This window comes from Acipenser ruthenus, chromosome 4 (genome assembly GCF_902713425.1).
Source record: "Acipenser ruthenus chromosome 4, fAciRut3.2 maternal haplotype, whole genome shotgun sequence".
NCBI lineage: Eukaryota > Metazoa > Chordata > Actinopteri > Acipenseriformes > Acipenseridae > Acipenser > Acipenser ruthenus.
This window is the reverse complement of record NC_081192.1, coordinates 1,112,080-1,131,230: the sequence shown is the minus strand read 5'-3', so window position 1 is coordinate 1,131,230 and position 19,151 is coordinate 1,112,080. Positions and strand designations below refer to the sequence as shown.

Here is a 19,151-nt window from a genome sequence, read left to right as displayed (position 1 = left end):
AGCCCTTTGGCTGATTGACATGAATCTTGGGTATACGTTATCTTTGTACTGTCCTCTAAAAAAGAATAGTCAGGAAAAGTTCCTACATCAACAAACATGACTGCCATGAGCCAATCAATATGGGTGACCTGCCAGTTTTGCAATTTTTCACCTTGAAATGACACATTCCCACCACTGGGGACAGCTGTTAACATGGAAAAGTCTGCAAGGTTTGAAACAAATATAGCAAGGTATAGAAAAAAGTATGTTTGTAATTTATTAGATGTGACTTTTGTTGTTTTACAAAACTGGTGTGTTTATGTGAGCACTATAGGTAATGCAAGTAATGCATACATAGTTTTATATAGTATGGTTAAGTTTTGCTAAATGTCAAATTTAAAGCTGGCTGTAAAACTTCCCATAATTTCTTATTGACTGCAGATGGTTGTTATATAAAATGCAGAGTTCTGATTGAAGCCAAAATGAGCATAAATGATCTAAGTATGATTATCTTTTACGGTTGTTCAAGAGAAGTTGCTACAGTACAAAACATGGCTGCTGTGGGCCAATGAGATTTCAGCATTGATCATCTAACCAGTGATTCCAATATTTTGGCCAAAATTGACACAGTCAGCTGTGTCCAAAATGATTTGTGATAACGTTTCATCTATAACAACCAATGCGCTTAAATTTCACACTAACTGCTTGGAAGCCGTAGTTGCTCGCAACTCTAGTTTTACATGTAATCCACATAAATTGAATAAAACATTACTATGTAGTTTAAAAATACGTTATACAGAACAGTAATCATGTTTTTATAATTTAAATAAAAATATAAATACACGTCGTTTATTTACACGTAATTGAGCCTGCTTGCGATCTATACAGTTAGCTTGCATTGCAGCAGCACCAACTGCAGCGGACAAAGCTTTATTTAACAGTCACCGTTCCAAGCAGGTTATCATATTTTACTACTACTAAAAATTTAAATAATACTAATAATAATATGAACTTAAAACTCGACCTGGAAGCCCCTCTGCAATGGTCTGGCTCTCGGCTTGCATTCAAGACATCAAGGCCTGCCAATTTTCTTCAGCTGAACACTAGCAAATCTGAACTCGTAGGATCTAAAACTCAACTTAAGAATCTAAATATAGCTGCCCTGAACCTCGGAAACTGTCTGCTGTTGCCTTCACCCGCAGTACGAAGCCTTGGTGTACTTCTTGACAGCAACCTCTCCTTTGATGCCCACATCTCCTCCGTGGTCAAATCTTCCTTCTACCATCTTCGAAACATCTCCAAAGTCTGTCCCTACCTTTCCCTCCCGTATGCGGAGATACTCTGTCATGTATTTGTCTCCTCTCGACTCCTGCAACTCTCCATATGGTGACCTCCCGGCACGCACCATAAGCCAACTGCAGCTAGTTCAGAATGTCGCTGCCAGGATCCTTACCAGATGTAAAAAATGTAAATTACCCCCCCGTCTTGCCCAGCTGCACTGGCTACCTGTAAAGTTCAGGGTTATTTTCAAAACTCTCCTGCCCACCTACAACACCCTTCATCACTGTGCTGCATATCATTTGAATCATTCCTTGTGTTTATATTTTCAGAGTTAACGGTCCAACAAGTTCTTCTCTTTTTAATTAAAGAAAACACTAAATGTTTTACTACCAAGCATTACTTTTGCCATGCTCTCTCAGCAGGGTCCTATTAAACATATTAACCACATTGTTACACATACAACATTTTGTTGTTGTTGCTGGTTTTGCTTTAGCGGATCCAGTATACTACTGTTTGTATACATCTTTGAATCTGTATGGGGTGGTATCACGTGATGATGACACAGGTTTACAAAATAGGATTTGGAAATACTGTAAATCAGACACTGTGTAATAGTCAATAACCGAACCTGAAATAAGAAATAATGCAGTATATATTCTTAAATCTTTATATATCATAACCTACTATAAACCATGCACAGAAGCAAGTCTTTCTCTTACTTACTCTATCTCGGCCAATAGGGAGAGGCATTGCTGTGTAGAGATTCTTCCTCCCATCATATACTGGTTTACGATCCCCAAAGATTTGAGTTTTAAAGTGCTGGACCATGTGCTCAACTATTTCTCTGAAACACAAGTCAGTACATGGAGATGATTGAAGCAGGGTTGAAACATACATATTGCAGCTGCAGATCACTGGTAGCGTCTAATGGCAAGGACACCAAGGAGGGACGTTTCTGTTGTGGGTCAATCTACAATACTAGGTACCATTAGGCACGGTAACATTTTGTTCAAGTTTGTATTCATAATGAAAAAGGTTATTTTATCAAGATGAATGTTTTTAAATGCTTGGTATGCTACATACAAAAAACATTAGCATATATTTAAGAATCTTGACAAAATCATGTGCACATGTCATGAAAACACCCTGTTATTTGTGAGATGGTATGCACAGTCATCATGTAGGTTGAAATAAGAAACTCTCTTGTTATATATATTTTCAATGTGTTATTGTACTGAAAAGCAATACAACATGCTGTTAGGGTTATGTGCGTTGTGTTTGTTTTTTTTGCATGTTGGAGCTACAGATCATCACAATGCAGGTTTCACACGTTACACATGGAGTCAATAGTTACACTACAAAAAAATCCTAATTTGCTAAATGTAAATAGCTGCACACCAGAATTTAGTGCTTCTTTAAATTATTTGATCAAATGAAATATAAGATATTTATATTTAAAATAAGTACATTTTAATGAACTACTGCTCCCTGTGAGTTGTATAAATCCAACATTACAAATATTACCATCCATGTATTTAAATATTTGAAAATATATTGGAGACGGAAGTAAAATAAATCAATAAATAGATGGGTTGCGGGGGGTAACCTAGAGACACAAAAGCAGAGCCCGTCTGTTGTACTGGGAGGTAAAATTATAGTGTGCTTCTATTTACTATTAAAATGTCACCTTGGATAAAAGGCAGCAGCTAAATAAATAAATAATAATATGTCATCATTTTTGTACCCATAACAGTATACAACAAGAGTAATCATATGCACCTAAATGAAGGAATACTATCTTACTTATAAATTGAGTATTACTGCCTCCCAAAACACCACCACCTTTGACTACAAATGAAGTAATAATACACATGTTACAATGTACCCGGGATAAATTACCTGTTCACTCGTCTGGGGCATTTTTCAGGCTTGATATCAATGTCGTAATGGTACACCTCAATTTTCGGGATCTCCATCTCAAAGAAGTTGGCCTGGAGTTTGATCGTCCTGCCCATTGTGCCAAAGTCCGGCCGCGATGGAGGTTTGAAGACAAATTCTGGTACTGGCGGAGATGGGGGTGCTGTGAAATAATATTCCAACATGGAAAATCAGCTAATTTTATTACTAGGTATCCTCTGGCATTTTTGGCTTACAGTTCTTGCACTGTTATTCAGAAAACAGCTGTTTAGATTATAGGTCCAACAAGTTGAAATGGTAAATATCTTCCCTTGAAACCCAGATGAAGGAACCACTGTACAGAGATGCATGCCAGCTTAAATACCTTAACAAATAAGCCCAATTAAACTTAAACAACGCCAGGGTCATACAATACTGCAAGCTGAAACCTTCTTAGCATCTCAGAAGTCTGTCGTCTTCTCTAACCACCATGCCAGCCTACTTTGTAGAATGTCTGTGTGAACGCAGCTGCACACATTAAGCACTGGATGATGTTCCAATGTGAAACAGGATGGAGGAGTAAAACAAAACAACAATTAAACAAATGATGTTTTTTAATAGGAAAAAAAAAGTGTCACCTGAAAAAATCCCTCGGGACTGCGATTTTCTTTCTATCTGAGCACGCAAGGCCTGCTTTATTATTATTATTATTATTTTGTATATGAGGGTCGGAGACAGAAAAGCTTCCTTATTCTTACATTACTCAAATTGTTTCCTAATATCTTGTCTGCCGGCCCGGTCTCTCTAGTGCAGATTTTCTTGATACTATTACAGGAAGCTGTTCTTTCACCACCATGAAAACAGATAATAAATAAATAAATAGGGAAGCTGCTAGAATGACAATTATTTTTGATACGTAGACTATAGGGAAGGAGTAGTAATTTGGTTTTAAGACAATCAGACCCCTTTTACTGCCCTGTCCAGGCACTTGTCTTGGTCTGGCAGCATATATACAGTATATCTCTATCTCTCTATAGTGGCATCCTTTAAATGTGAACTACAATATGTGAACAACAAGAATTTAGCGATGGAGTACGCCAGACAAAACCTCACTCATCCCAGTCATTCTTTTCTTTTACTTTTCTTTCTTTGATTTCCTCTGTCAGTCAGTCCAAACTATAAAATAGGTAGTACATTTTTTTTTTTTTTTTTTTAAATCAAGTGATTTAAATCGACTTGATTTAAATCAGCCAACCCTGCACAGGCAATAAATAAAAAATGCCCATTGGTTGTACATGGTGGAAACCGATAATGCAAACAGTAAACTTAAACATGGGCAGCAGTGTGAAGTAGTGGTTAGGGCTCTGGACTCGACCGGAGGGTCGTGGGTTCAATCCCAGGTGGGGGACACTGCTGCTGTACCCTTGAGCAAGGTACTTTACCTAGATTGCTCCAGTAAAAATCCAACTGTATAAATGGGTAATTGTATGTGTAAAAAATAATGTAATTGTATGTCAAAATAATGTGATATCTTGTAACAATTGTAAGTCGCCCTGGATAAGGGCATCTGCTAAGAAATAATAATAAATAATAATAAACCTGCAGTGCCAGAGCAAACCTGACAAGACTCCAGCACACTGCAAACAGAGGAGCTCCCTACAATACACGCAGCAAACATGAACTGCATTGTCAGGAGGACCAAGCTTATATATAAGCTAATAATACCCTAGAAAGATTCAGAGCCATTCTCCCCCCCCCCCCCCCCCCCCCCCCCCCCACCCCTAGAAAGATTCAGACATTCTCTCCCCCATAATTAGTCAGTCAAAGCCATTCTCCCCCCACCCCACACCTCCAGAATTCAGAGCCACCCCACCACCCCTAGAACAATTAAGACATTCCCCTCCACATCCCCAGAATTCAGAGCCATTCTCCCCCAAACCCCTAGAAAAATTCAGACACTCCGCCCACACATAGAAAAATTCAGACACTCCCCCCACACATAGAAAAATTGAAACATTCTTTCCCCACCCCTAGAAAAATTCTGAGACATTTTCCCCCAGCCCCAGAAAAACAGATGACTATCAAACAGTGGATGGAGTTGCTAATCTAAGTTGTTACAATATACAATGGGCAGGTAGTAGCAATGAAGAATGTGCAACTGTAACCCTACCAGCACAGAAAGCAGCTCACCTGAAGCCATCGACCCTGTAGAGCGAGGTCCCTCGCACATCTCAGCAGCTAGGGGGAAAGAAACACGTTATAATGTGAAAACATGATCAGCAACCAACAGACCACAAAGATCAAACTCTACAAAGAGTGTACAGGGACAGTTTAAAGTGACTCAATTGCAGTTAACATGGTCTTCCAATTAATCCCATTTTTTTTTTTTTTTTTTTACTTTTGCAACTTATTTAGTCACCCTGAATATTTCACACACACCCTTACTGGATATCTTTAATTGCCACACTAGCTGTGAAATACACGATATGCAAACGTTCCCAGACACCCAGCTTGAACTACAAAAGGCAATGGAGTGTTCTTATCACTGGTCCCTTAGCCTTTACAGTACATGCAGAAAACATCCTACCACGCCTCAAACACTGTCACATATCAAGCAGATAAGCACATTTATTTTGGAGGGGGTGGGAGGTGGCTGAACTATCGTGAGATAAACGGTGTACAACTCTGGCCAAAATTTTTTATTTTTTTTTCGTACTGCACATCAAACAAAAATATACAAAACAAAACATTAATATCATACTGTTCTCATATACACACGCATTGCACAATAACACAAAGCAAATTAAATATCTACTTGCTGAAGCAGTTTTTATTTTGGCCAAATGAGGTGTTCCAGAACATAACATAAGAAAGGTTACAAATGAGAAGAGGCCATTCGGTTAGTAGCTTATTGCTCCCAGAATCTCATCAAGCGGTTTCTTGAAGGATCCAGGGTGTCCACTTCAGCAACATTACTGGGGAGTTGGTTCCAGACTCCCACAATTCTCTGTGTAAAAAAGTGCCTCCTATTTTCTGTTCTGAATGCCCCTTTATCTAATCTCCATTTGTGACCCCTGGTCCTTGTTTCTTTTTTCAGGTCGAAAAAGTCCCCTGGGTCAATACTGTCAATACCTTTTAGAATTCTGAATGCTTGAATCAGATTGCCACATAGTGTTCTTTGTTCAAGACTGAATAGATTCAATTCTTTTAGCCTGTCTGCATATGACATGCCTTCCTTTTTGTAGCGAGGTGACCAGAACGGAACACAATATTCTACAATGTTAAAACATGATTTGCTTATTTAGGGTTTCTTTGCTTAGAAAATACTAACCAGGGCTGTCAGTATACATCATAATATATTATAAAGAGTGTGTGTATGTAGATATAGTTTAAACGCAGACACCAGGCCATGTCACGGAAGGCAGAGGGTCACCACACCAGCCCAGGACAATCACATCAGACTAATCCATCTGTGTAATCGTTTTCACACTGCAGTGGCTACAGCACAGGAAATTCCAGGAAGAAATAACCTGCACATCAGCAGAATGACAGGTAACATGTTGACAGCTGAGAGACGAAATCCCTGTCTTCTGTGGGCCAGAGAACATCTGAGGTGGCGGCAGATAGAGTGGTGGAGTGTTTTATTCACCGATGAATGCCATTTTGCCCTTGACAGATCTGACGGAAGACGTTGTGGTGAGCGTTATGCTGACTGCTGCGTTGATCAAGCCAACCGGTGGAAGTGTGATGATATGTGGAGGAATCTCCTTGAACACAAGAACACCTTTGGTGTAGATTGAGGGCAACCTTACTGCTCAGCGATACATGGACGAAGTCCTTGAGGCAACGTTTTTTCCGGTCATACCTGATACTAACTTTGTAATGTTTTCATTTTGACAGTGTGTCACGTTTCATACTGAAAATTTAGCATGATTCTTTGATCTGTATTTTTGTTCACATTTTCTGCGATTTTGCTTGACACCCTGGAGCATGGGGACCAGGCACTCATGCGCACCCATGTCCACTGAAAATATAGAGAGGGAGGGAGGGACGGAAATGGGAGGTTGTTATTGTATTGTATTGTCTGGACTGTTTTGTGATAATGTTCATTGTTGAATTGCTTTGGCAAAACTCAATTTCATTTTGTCATGCCAATAAAGCATTTTTTGAATTTGAATTTTTTATAGACACACACACACAGTAGATGCCGCTTATTAGTAATCTCTCGGTTCCCAGCAAAAAGCTGCTATTAACCGAACGTTATTAAGCGAAAAGCCATATTTTCAAGTGTATGTATATGGAAAAACGATGTATAGTATAGTTATAGGAACAACACACTGAAATACAAGTCTTGGTTCATTACAGTATTAAAAAATATGAAAAACACCAAATATCAGAACAAACAAATGTTTACTAATACTACACCGATATGTAAAAAAAAAAGTATACCCAGTACTGTATTGTACACATAGTACTACAGCAACGTACTATCAATATCCTTAAAAACAGTAAACAAACTTGGTATACAGGACTTATTTAATACAGAAGCATCATTTTAAAATAAGCAGTTGTCCAAAATTATTTTTTTTTTTACGATTCGCCATCTCCAGCTGTAAATCTCTCAATTTTTCGTGCAGCTTCATAGCCAATTTCAAAGCCACGATTCTGGCATACCCTGCGAAAAGTGTCCACAGCATGCAACTGTTCTTGAAGCGAAGGTTCTTCGGGTTTGCCGTCTGATACTGTTTTCTCTTCTGGTTCTTCCACCTGTCGGTGCTTGTCAGCTCTGACTGCCTCCTCCTGACTGTCAAACTCCTCTGCTGTCAGATTGTCTGGAACGGCAACATTGGTAAACACATTGATATCCACCTGCTCAGCGTTATCTGTGGCAGACACCCCCCGCTTCTAAAGCAGTTGTAAACAGTCTGGGAGAACAGCAGCCCAAGACTCTTTAGCTAGGTGAAGTGCATCAAGAAGCGTGGTGTTTTTTGCAACGTCCACTGCTTGCAGCTGTGGGCCAGTATTCACAGAAGCAATGATGCGGGCATTGAGATGAGCATGGTAGTGATCTTTGAAGTTTTGAATGACACCCATATCCATTGGCTGCATAACAGATGTTGTGTTAGGAGGCAAACATCGCAACACATTATGTGACAGCTCTATGTTGTCTGGATGTGCTGGACAGCTGTCAATCAAAAGGCAGATGAGACGGTCTTGTAGGTGTAGCTCCCTGTTCCAATTTTTCAGCCACTCTTCAAAACAGTGAACTTGTCATCCAGGTATTAGTAGATTTCCTGTAGCTCAAGGGAGCCGTGAGGGAGTTTACTTTTTTTCTCACCATAAGAGGGCGTTTCTCCGTCATTTTCATGTCTGCAGAACACATAATTGTAATGCAGTCCACAGCTTTTTTACCTCTTGTAAACCAAGTCCTTTGTCTGGAAAGCTTCGGTAGAATAGAGCAGTTTCGTTTGCATTAAAAATGTCACGTGGCTGGAACTCATTTAAAATCCTAGGTAAGGTGTCCGCCTTCCATTCAGCAGCTGCCGTAAGGTCAGCATTTTGTTTCTGGCCATGTTCTGTACGTTGAACCACATTGTGTCGTGTTTTCCAACGACTGAGCTGCCCGTCTGAGGGACTGAACTCATTCTCCTGCTCTGCTGCCAGTTGAGTTGCTTTCTGTTTCAGGGTCGGTCCAAGTTTTTTTTTTTGTTTTTTTTTCCCTTTTTTTTTTTTTTTTTTTTATAAATTTAGTCGTTAACAATCAGTTTTTATTATTTTCTCCCCAATTTGAAATGCCCAATTATTTTTTAGGCTCAGCTCACCGCTACCACCCCTGCGCTGACTCGGGAGGGGTGAAGATGAACACACGCTGTCCTCCGAAGCGTGTGCCGTCAGCCGCCCGCTTCTTTACACTCTGCAGACTCACCGTGCAGCCGGCTCAGAGCTACAGCGTCGGAGGACAACGCAGCTCTGGGCAGCTTACAGGCAAGCCCGCAGGCGCCCGGCCAGACTACAGGGGTCGCTGGTGCGCGGTGAGCCGAGGACACCCTGGCCGACCTAACCCTCCCTCCCCCCGGACGACGCTCGGCCAATTGAGTGCCGCCCCCTCGGAGCTCCCGTCCACGGTCGGCTGTGGAATAGCCTGGACTCGAACCGACGACGTCCAGGCTGTAGAGCCAATGCCCCCGTGTGAAAAAGTAATCGCCCCTAGACTCAATAACTGGTTAAGCCACCTTTAGCAGCAATAACTGCAACCAAACGCTTCCTGTAGTTATTGATTAGTCTCTCACAGCGCCGTGGAGGAATTTTGGCCTTCTCCTCCATGCAGAACTGCTTCAACTCAGTGACATTTATGGGTTTTTGAGCATGAACTGTTCATTTCAGGTTCTGCCACAACATCTCAATGGGGTTTGGGTCTGGACATTGACTAGGCCAATACAAAACTTTAAATTTCTTGTTCTTTAACCATTCTGATGTAGACTTGCTTGTGTGTTTCGGATCACTGTCTTGCTGCATGATGCTGCGATGCGCTTCAGCTTCAGCTCACGGACGGATGGCCTGACATTCTCCTGTAGAATTCTCTGATACAGAGCAGAATTCATGGTTCCTTCAATGATGGCGAGGCGTTCAGGTCCTGATGCAGCAAAGCATCCCCAAACGATGACACTACCACCACCATGCTTGACTGTTGGTATGAGGTTCTTACTGTGGAATGCAGTGTTTGGTTTTCGCCAGACATAACGGGGCCCATGTCGGCCAGAAAGTTCCATTTTTGACTCATCTGTCCATAGAACATTGTTCCAGAACTCTTGAGGATCATCCAGGTGCTTTTTGGCAAACTTGAGACGAGCATTCATGTTCTTCTTAGTGAGCAATGGTTTCCGCCTTGCTACTCTGCCATGAATCCCATTTTTGCCCAGTGTCTTTCTGATGGTGGAGTCATGAACACTGATCTTAGCCGAGGCGAGAGAGGCCTGCAGATCCCTGTATATTGTTCTAGGGTTGTTTGTGACTTCCTGGACAATTTTACGCCTTGCTCTTGGAGAGATTTTGGCAAGACGGCCACTCCTGGGAAGATTCACTACTGTCCCAAACTTTCTCCATTTGGACAATATGGCTCTGACTGTGGTTCGGTGGAGCCCCACAGCCTTAGAAATTTCTAACCCTTTCCAGACTGATAGGCAACAACTTTTTTTTCCCCCAGAGGTCTTCAGGAATTTCTTTTGTTTGTGGCATGATGTACCTCTAGAACCTGTGTGCTGACAACTTCACTCTGATGGTAAGGGTCAAAGTTAGCCAGATTTATATTGGGCAGGGCTGGCCCAAATCAGGCCTGGTTGTTAACCAAAGTACTCAAACAGCTGACCCTAATTATCCCTTTAATTGGGTTGAGTTAACTAGGGGGCAATAACTTTCACACCTGAAGATTGCATGTTTGATTACCTTGCACACCAAACAAATTAAAGAAGCACCAAACTTTGGTGTCATTTTTTCTCTCAGACTCTCTCTATATACTACTACAACCCACAAAAAAATCTGACCAAATACAATGTGAAAAATGCAGAGAATCAGACAGGGGGCAAATACTTTTTCACGGCACTGTATGTGTGTGTGTGTGTGTGTATATATATATATATATATATATATATATATATATATATATATATATATATATATATATATATAATTTCTTTATAAAAAACTTTGGTAATGCATCAGTTAGGGTTGATATTAAAACGACAAAAGTAGGGAAATGCAATGTTAGGGTTTTTAACTGCATTCTCTCCCACCCCCTTACAAGCAGTGGAAGGAGCAAGGAAACACAAGCAACCACAGACAGACATGATCAGTTAAGACGAACAACAAACAACTCTCTGCAGATAACACAAGAGACATCCATCTGCACTGCTAAGGAGATATATTTACAGAAAGCATGTGTGTACTATCTGCCAACATAGTCCTAAAACACAGGAGAATGCAGACCATACTGGTATTACAGCACAACGTATACAGCCCAACTGTAACGGTGAGGCCATCCCTCCCATTAAACTGTATTCTGTTGCTCATCCAGTATGACACTGAAAAACTCTTGGCTGATCCGTGTAGTTGATGCTGCCCTCTCAAAGTGACATGACACAGCACATTCCAGTCACCCATGTAAACACAGTTTCATAGCAGTGTACCTCATACACTTCCATTTTTGCAGGTGACAATATCATTGTGTCATACATCTGTCGCATGGGTGTCCTGTTCTTAAAGCGCTCCCATTCCCCCAGTCTGTTACTATGAATGCTAATGCCGGCCCATCACCCCTTCCTCCCTTGTAAAAGACTGTATTATGCCACTGAACATCTGCAATTCTACTCAACAGAACATTATGCCAGGACACAGATTCATATTACAGCACTACTGGTAGTCCTTCTGTCATGCACCTGTGTCTCACGATTTACCATACATATACACTTCCCCTCATGTTGCCCTGCATGCAGCTCCCCACCCCCCACCCCCCACCCGACAAACTGACGCTCATCAAACATATGGATGTCACACTACACACTGATCATGGCAGTGGAATTCAGGAGGTACAGGGCGATGCTGGTGCCACTGTTATGCAGCTGTCTCCTGCTGGACCTGCATAAGCAGTGCCCAGATATACACAACCCCCCCCCCCCCCCCAACACACTGGCATGGCAGTAGACCTCATACACCTAGTGGGCCATGATGATGGATGTCTCTTGTGTTATCTGCAGAGAGTTGTATGTTGTTCATCTTAACTGATGATGGCTGTCTGTGGTTGCTTGTGTTGCCTTGCCCCTTCCACTGCTTGTAAGGGGGTGGGAGAGAATGCAGAGTTACGGTTTTTAACCCTAACATCACATTTCCCTACTTTTGTCATTTTAATATCAACCCTAACTGATGCATTGAAGTTTTTTGCAAAGAATTTCCTTCCTTTTTGAGAATATATTTATAGCTAGAAAGCATGTATATTCTATTATAACACAACAATAAAACAGGCTATATTTGTAAACTTGATTAACCACGTCACAGGTGTATATATGTTACAGGGTTCGCGCTAGGCCGCGCCATTGCACCAATGACCCCCTAAAATAAAAAATGTCCCGCTGAATTTCTCTTAACGCGCCCGTATGTCCCCCTTCCCAGACGAGACGCAATACCAATACACAGTATATATTACCATGACATGTCTGATGACATGATAATCTTTTTTACTTGTTTGTTTACACTTGAGTTTTCATAATTAATTTCCTGTGCTTTTATTCTCCAGTCCAGTAGAATGCGCTCGCACCCGCCCTGGTTACAGTCAGTTTCACGGTAAAGCCTGGACGACAACGTCATCAGGCTTGTTAACAACATGGTCCAGAGCAAATATAACCTTGTATCCCTGTTACACCCGGCCATTACTTCTGGAAGAATAAGTAATCAGTTTCGGCAGTGACTTTTGAAATGCAGGCTATTAATTTTGTGCTTAAAAATACTGTGAAATTCATCTGCTGTTAACTTATCTATTTGCTAGACAAAATATCTGTCTGATGTTTGGAGATATGGAGTGATCTAGCAAGTGAATGGGAGAAGTTTGAAGTTGTGCATAGTGCAATACAGTTTACAGACGAAGTGCAGTAGATTTGTGAAACGAAAACCGCATTGATTTAAAAAAAAAAAAAAGGCTACGGTAACGTTATAAAATATGTGAAATGTGTCTTTTCTATGACAAAAAATGCTAGAATTATGTCCCAAAATAATTTAGTATGTGTTATGCACCATAAGCGCCATTTCGCAAGTAGGCCTATAACGGAATTTATATATAAAAATTTATATATAGTTAACTTTTCATATATATCAGTGTATGTGATTTTATACAGCACTGTATATAATACATCTTGCATTGAGATAACCCCACTGGAATCGGAATAAAGTTAATTATAATGTAATACAGTTCACGTGCAGTCTCGGTTTTGGTAAGTAGCATTTTCAAAACCATATCATTATGTGCAGTATTAAAATACAGCAAATCCACAAAACCAACGAAATATATATTGTATATTTGACATTTTATTTTTAGTGTTCTGTGTAACACGGGCCATCGTTTAACCTTGAAAAAAAGGCAATACAGTACCTGAAGCAGATATGCGTTTATTATATCAACATCAACGTGTGTTGTAAAAAATAAAGCAAAAATTGCTTTGAAAACTGTTCAAAATATTCACTTGGGGGCTAAGAATGAAAAATGTCAAAAAAAAAAAAAAATGCCATTTTTGATATGTCAATTGTCAAAATAAAGGGGCAGCTGGAAGGTAAGAATTTACCAGTCAGGACAATGACATTTAAATACGACTATTAAACTGTATCTGTTGGTAATGTGGTTTCTTCTAATGCAGCGGTTTTTAAATTGGGGTACGCGAGAAAAATTCCGAAATGGCAGACAGCGCATTTTACTTAGTACCACTTCACAATCTATTGCAAACTTTTATCATGTAATCAACGTTTAATCGCTAACACCAGACTGCTGTGCTGTAACCGAGCGTTCAGTGCACACATGACTAATTTACATATTAAATATGTACGTTATAAATAAACCCTGTTGTTTAAATGTTGTATAAACAGTTGGGCAGTTACTGCAGTCTGTCTTTGGGATAAAAAAAAAAAATACATATTTTAAAAAACTAAAAGCCTAGTCTAACTCATTTTATTTCCTGTGTGCGTTCATGCCTGCAAGTCGATATATATATATATTTTTCAATGACCCAATTAAAGTTTATTGTAACTTAAGTACTATTGGTTCATTTCAAAATACATAATGTTGGCCAATCAGAAACCGAAGTACTGCATGCGGTCTAGTTTGACAAGCTGTTACGTCTGGTGTGAGTTTTTAGCTTTCAATCCAGTGAACAAATTTGGATTGTTGGCTCAATACTAGTACATTACTAGCAAAGGGCGATCAAGACGAAATACCGTCAGAGATTAAAAACGCCAAAAATGTCTTGCGACTGAAGCTCTCTCCAATTTCCCTGCCATCATCAGTGATTTGTGTGGTAACAAGCAGGGACATCCATCACATACTAGGTAAGCGTTTTATTATTGTTTTTTAATTAGCATCAGTACTGTACGTCGCCAAGAATTAAAAAATGCCAATGTGTTATCGTAATGAGGTCAGCTGTAGAGAGTCGTGGATAGTGAACTTTTCTTTGCCGCCTTTTCTGTAATTGTATTAATCAATAAAAATACACGCTTGCCATTTGCTATCCTGGAATAGTCCTATGTCATTTCTGAGTGAATGAGGCTAGCACAGAGGCTTAGTTGATTTTAATTAATTAGTAATTACAATAAAATTATGTTGATGTTTCTAACAACTAGAAACCTGTTTGATGGACTATTTTTATCCAAAAGTGTGTGTGTATATATATATATATATATATATATATATATATATATATATATATATTATATATATCCATTGTAATACTGTAACTTTTATAATTTTATCCATCACACACGCCATGGCTTGTGTGTTCTGTTGTATCATTTTATTGTACAAACCTTTTTTTCTGTTTTAATTTTATTATGACTTTATCTCAGATGGGGGTATGCGGTGGACTACTTTTTTGGAAAGGGGTATGTAGCTTAAAAAGATTGAAAACCCTTGTAAACCCCTGGTATAATGAATGTCCTCTACTCAGTGATACACCAGCGTCACTGTGACACATTTCCCGATATTTTCCCCAAAAGTGACAGTGAGTATTGTAGAGACACCTTGGTTGTATCTACACCTTTACAGTTTTATTTTTTGTTCTTCAGAAACAAAAGGTCAGTAAACTCTGCTGGCACATTTAAAAACAAACAAAAATAAAAAATGGTGGTTGGTTCTGAATTATCAAACATATTGACCCCCTCACCGAACAAAATGTCCCCCTAAAATTTAGAGTGGGGGCCACATTGACCCTCAGTCTGTAAGTCCTGGAGCAAACACCATATGTTAAAACAATGACACAGGTTTATATATAATACACAGGATTAGTTAGTTTTTCTTCACCTATTCACACAAAGTGTTTAGCGATCTTAGCCCCACCCAATGTCGGCGCTATGATTTACTGGGCCCTGGTGCAAGACTGAAGAGCTACGTTAACACACTTGTGATATTGTTCTGTAGTTTCTTTGATTAAATGATGTTAAATAAAATATCTAAATTATGTTAATCTTGGCTTTTTATTTTTTTTTGGAGACAAAAAAAAATGCATGTGATGCAAAGGTTGTGGCCATTGCTGTACAGTCTCTCTCAGCTAAAAAATAAAAAATATGTAAAAACACAATTGATACGTTTTCAAGCAAGGATGTTTAATTTTACTAAAACCATTAAAATATGTAATATATAAAATGTAATGCACTTTTAGCATTTTGGATGTTCACACTCATGAACAAAAACTAAAATGATGTCAATATAAAAGTAAATTAAAAAATAAATAAAAAATTACCAGTTTTCAATCCACTGATCTTTGGCATGCTAGGCAAACGTGCTAACCTCTACACAGACTGCAGCTTCATGCCCGCCCCTTATTATTAGCCAAGGACATAATAATGTGATATCTTGTAACAATTGTAAGTCGCCCTGGATAAGGGCATCTGCTAAGACATAAATAATAATAATAATAATAATAATAATAATAATAATAATAATAATATGGTAACAACATTATTCAGCAGGTTTCATTCAACTTTATGAATCAAAATTAGTTAATTCCATTAGGGTGATGCAAAACTTGCCACAGCTGTACACATTAGGAGATGCCCTTCCAATCTCAGGGATCCACAAAAACGGTTTTGCCCAAAGAGCCAATGGCTCCTAGGCCAAACATTTTCGGTGCCAAATCGAATTTTTGGGCACCACTTTAAGAGCAATTTAGTTGCTTCCATATTCAACTGCTTAAAATACTAGAAAAACACTTAAATGATACAAAAACAGAAATGGAATGCCTGTACTCCCTGGTTTGCTGCCTCATTGTTCCTCTGCTGACTGCCTACACGTGATTTGTTCTGCTGTTCCTACAGCGGTCCTCAATGCTGCTCCTGTAACTGTTCTTTTTCATGCTGTCATTGTCCATTTCCCAGCACTCTCAGTGTGCAAAGCGTATATCTGCCTTCATGCTGTAGCGGTTAGCTACAGTACTGACTTTGATGCCAGTAATGTTGTCTTTTAATTTAAGTTGAAATTTAGTTTTATCCCTATAGCAGTGTTAAATAACTTCAGTACCCAGAAGGCATGGCGTTTACAAAGCAGTATGGCTTAATTTCACTGGGCTGTTTATAACCAATGAGAGAAACGTTTATGGGCTGCTGTTATTTAAAATGGCTGTGGGAAAAGAGAAGAAAGACAAACAGCAGGGAGCTGGAGAAGAGAGCAAACTGGTGGATTACAAATCATACAGACTTATCTGGAATACAATCTGCCCAAAAGGAATATGGGTCAGGGTTAATCAGGGCAAGACCAATCCAACGAAGAGGTTCCAGGAGGATGTTACTAACAAGGCAGAAGTCAGCCTTGTTAGTAAGGCAGAAAAAGTTAAGAGAATTCAGCTTGTCTCTGACTTGACGTTGTTGATTGTTTCAATTGGGGTACGAGATATGCAAGGATCAGCTATCATGGACACTAGTTGCACTTATGAGAGAAAGCTTGTATAAGAAAATAGTCATGCCAGGGGAAAATCTAGACCTGGCATCTGATCAGAGGTTTGTTTTGGCAGATGGGAAGATGCACGTCGCTCTGGGTCAAACACACCTTATTTTCAACTTTCATGGCAGACTTTCCAGTTTGTGGACTTATGTGCTTGCAGATTCCAACTTAGTTTTCCCACTCATTTTGGGGATGGACTTCTTAGCATTAACCCAGACGCGCATCGACATAAGTAATCAAAAGGTACGGGGTCCGACATAAGAAGCATTATTCTTATTATCCATTTCTGAAGAATATAGATTGAGAGACTCCATGGAACAAATCTACAGTTGCTCTCCATCTATATTACTGTATATCACAAACCCAGACTTTGGAGGCAGAGACAACAAATCACCCAGCATTGCAAGTAGAACTGTACAATGTTAGTCGATCCTACCGCTTATCTCCACCAAAGAAGAGCATAATTAAAGAGCACATCGAAGAAATGTTAAAAGATGGGGTGAGTGAGCAGTCTGTTTCACCTTGGTCTTCTCCAGTAGTTTTAGTACCCAAGAAGGATGGAACCTATAGATTCTGTGTTGATTACAGGACAATCAATGCTAAGACTGTCTTTGATGCCTATCCAATGCCCCTAATGCAATGATATGCTTAGTCTTTTACAAGGTGCTGCTGTGTTTAGCTCATTGGATCTGAAGTCCGGATACTGGCAAGTCGCCATGGAAGAACACAGTAAGCAAAAAAATGCTTTTATAACCCCTTTTGGACTATATCAACTTAGAGTCATGCCACTTGGGTTAAAGAATGCAGCTGCCACCTTTCAAAGGTTGATGGAATTGGTGCTGGGAGATTACGTGGTAGTATATGTTTGGTGTATGATATAACTGTTTATTCATCAAACAAGTACCAACATCTTCAAGATCTAGAAAGGGTTTTTAGAAAGTTGCATCAGCCTGGCTTAACCCTTCATCAAAAGAAATGCAAATTTTTCAAACCATTTCTTACTTTCCTTGGGCATGTGGTGTCAAGCGAGGGTATCGCCGTTGATTTACAGAAAACCAAAGCTGTTTTGGAGTATCCAGTCCCTATAAACTTAAAGGAGGTGCAAAGGTTCCTGGGAATGGCGGGATGGAATCATAGGTATATATCCAGATTTGCGGACACAGCAGCTCCACTTAATAACTTAAAGAAGAAGGGTGTGACTTGGGAGTGGTCAGCTAAGTGTCAGGTGAGCTTCAAGCTGCTTAAGGAGGCTTTGGTAAATCCACCTGTGTTAAATCACGCTGATTTACAGAAAAGTTTTCGTGTCTGTACTGATGCAAGTGATGTCGGAATCGATGCCGTCTTGGTCCAGCAGGAAGATGATGTTGAGAAGGTCATCGCCTATGCTTCAAGATTGCTTAACTCTGCTGAGGTTAAGTATTCTACTTCTGAGAAAGAATGCCTTTCTGTGGTGTGGGCTGTCAAAGTGGAGACATTATTTAGAAGGTTCTCAATTTGAAGTGGTTACAAATCATGCAGCCTTGGCATTCAATCATCCTAAGCCTTCCTCTAGATTAACCAGATGGACCCTCTGACTTCAACAGTTTACATTTAAAGTTATTTACAGGAAAGGTAGTCAAAATGTGGTTCCAGATGCACTTTCTCGTGTTCCTGATGTACCTGCAACAACGGCGACTGTGATGGCGGGTAGTCAACATAAGTATAGCTTGGAGTTACCAACGACTTTGGATCAGATTGCAGTAGCTCAATCTGAAGATCCAGTTATTCAGGACATGATTAAGGATTTACCATCTAAACATGCCAAGGTCAGTCATGTCTCCTTTGTGATGCAGCAAGGTCTACTATACCGACGACTGCCAAACCAGAGAGATGGACACAAATTTCAACTGGCAAGCCTGAAAAAACTCAGTTCTGTTTTTATTGGCTATTATCATGACACTCCTTTGGGGGGGCACCTAGGTAGAATGAAGACCCTTGTACGCATCCTGGAGGTTGCATGATGGCAGTCGGTACGGAAGGACACTTGGCTACATGTTATGTCAAATATGTCAACAATACAAACCACTGAATACTAAACCAGCAGGTTTTATGCAGCCGACTACTGTGAAGGAGCTCGGAGAGATGCTGGGTCTGGATTTCATGGGACCTTTCCCAAGGAGTAAAAAAGGTAATACCTATGTGTTGGTCATTGTTGACTATTTTACTAAGTGGGTGGAGTTATTCCCACTGAGGGACAGTAAGACCACTAAAATTGTGCCTATTTTAATACATCAAATGTTTACAAGATAGGGAACACCACAGTATATATTAT

At 39.9% G+C, this 19,151-nt stretch overlaps 1 protein-coding gene across 2 annotated transcripts in view; it reads right to left on the bottom strand.

The window, feature by feature from the left end:
• The window catches only part of ago2 (argonaute RISC catalytic component 2), a 57,940-nt gene that overhangs the window by 24,287 nt on the left and 14,502 nt on the right, over positions 1 to 19,151 (bottom strand). For both annotated transcript variants that reach the window (XM_034000183.3, XM_034000185.3), the window contains exons 2-4: positions 5,347 to 5,394; positions 3,160 to 3,340; positions 1,984 to 2,104 (exon numbers count right to left, since the gene is read on the bottom strand). In XM_034000183.3, the coding sequence (XP_033856074.1) occupies positions 1,984 to 2,104; positions 3,160 to 3,340; positions 5,347 to 5,394 (350 nt within the window). The remainder of the gene's footprint in view (positions 1 to 1,983; positions 2,105 to 3,159; positions 3,341 to 5,346; positions 5,395 to 19,151) is intronic.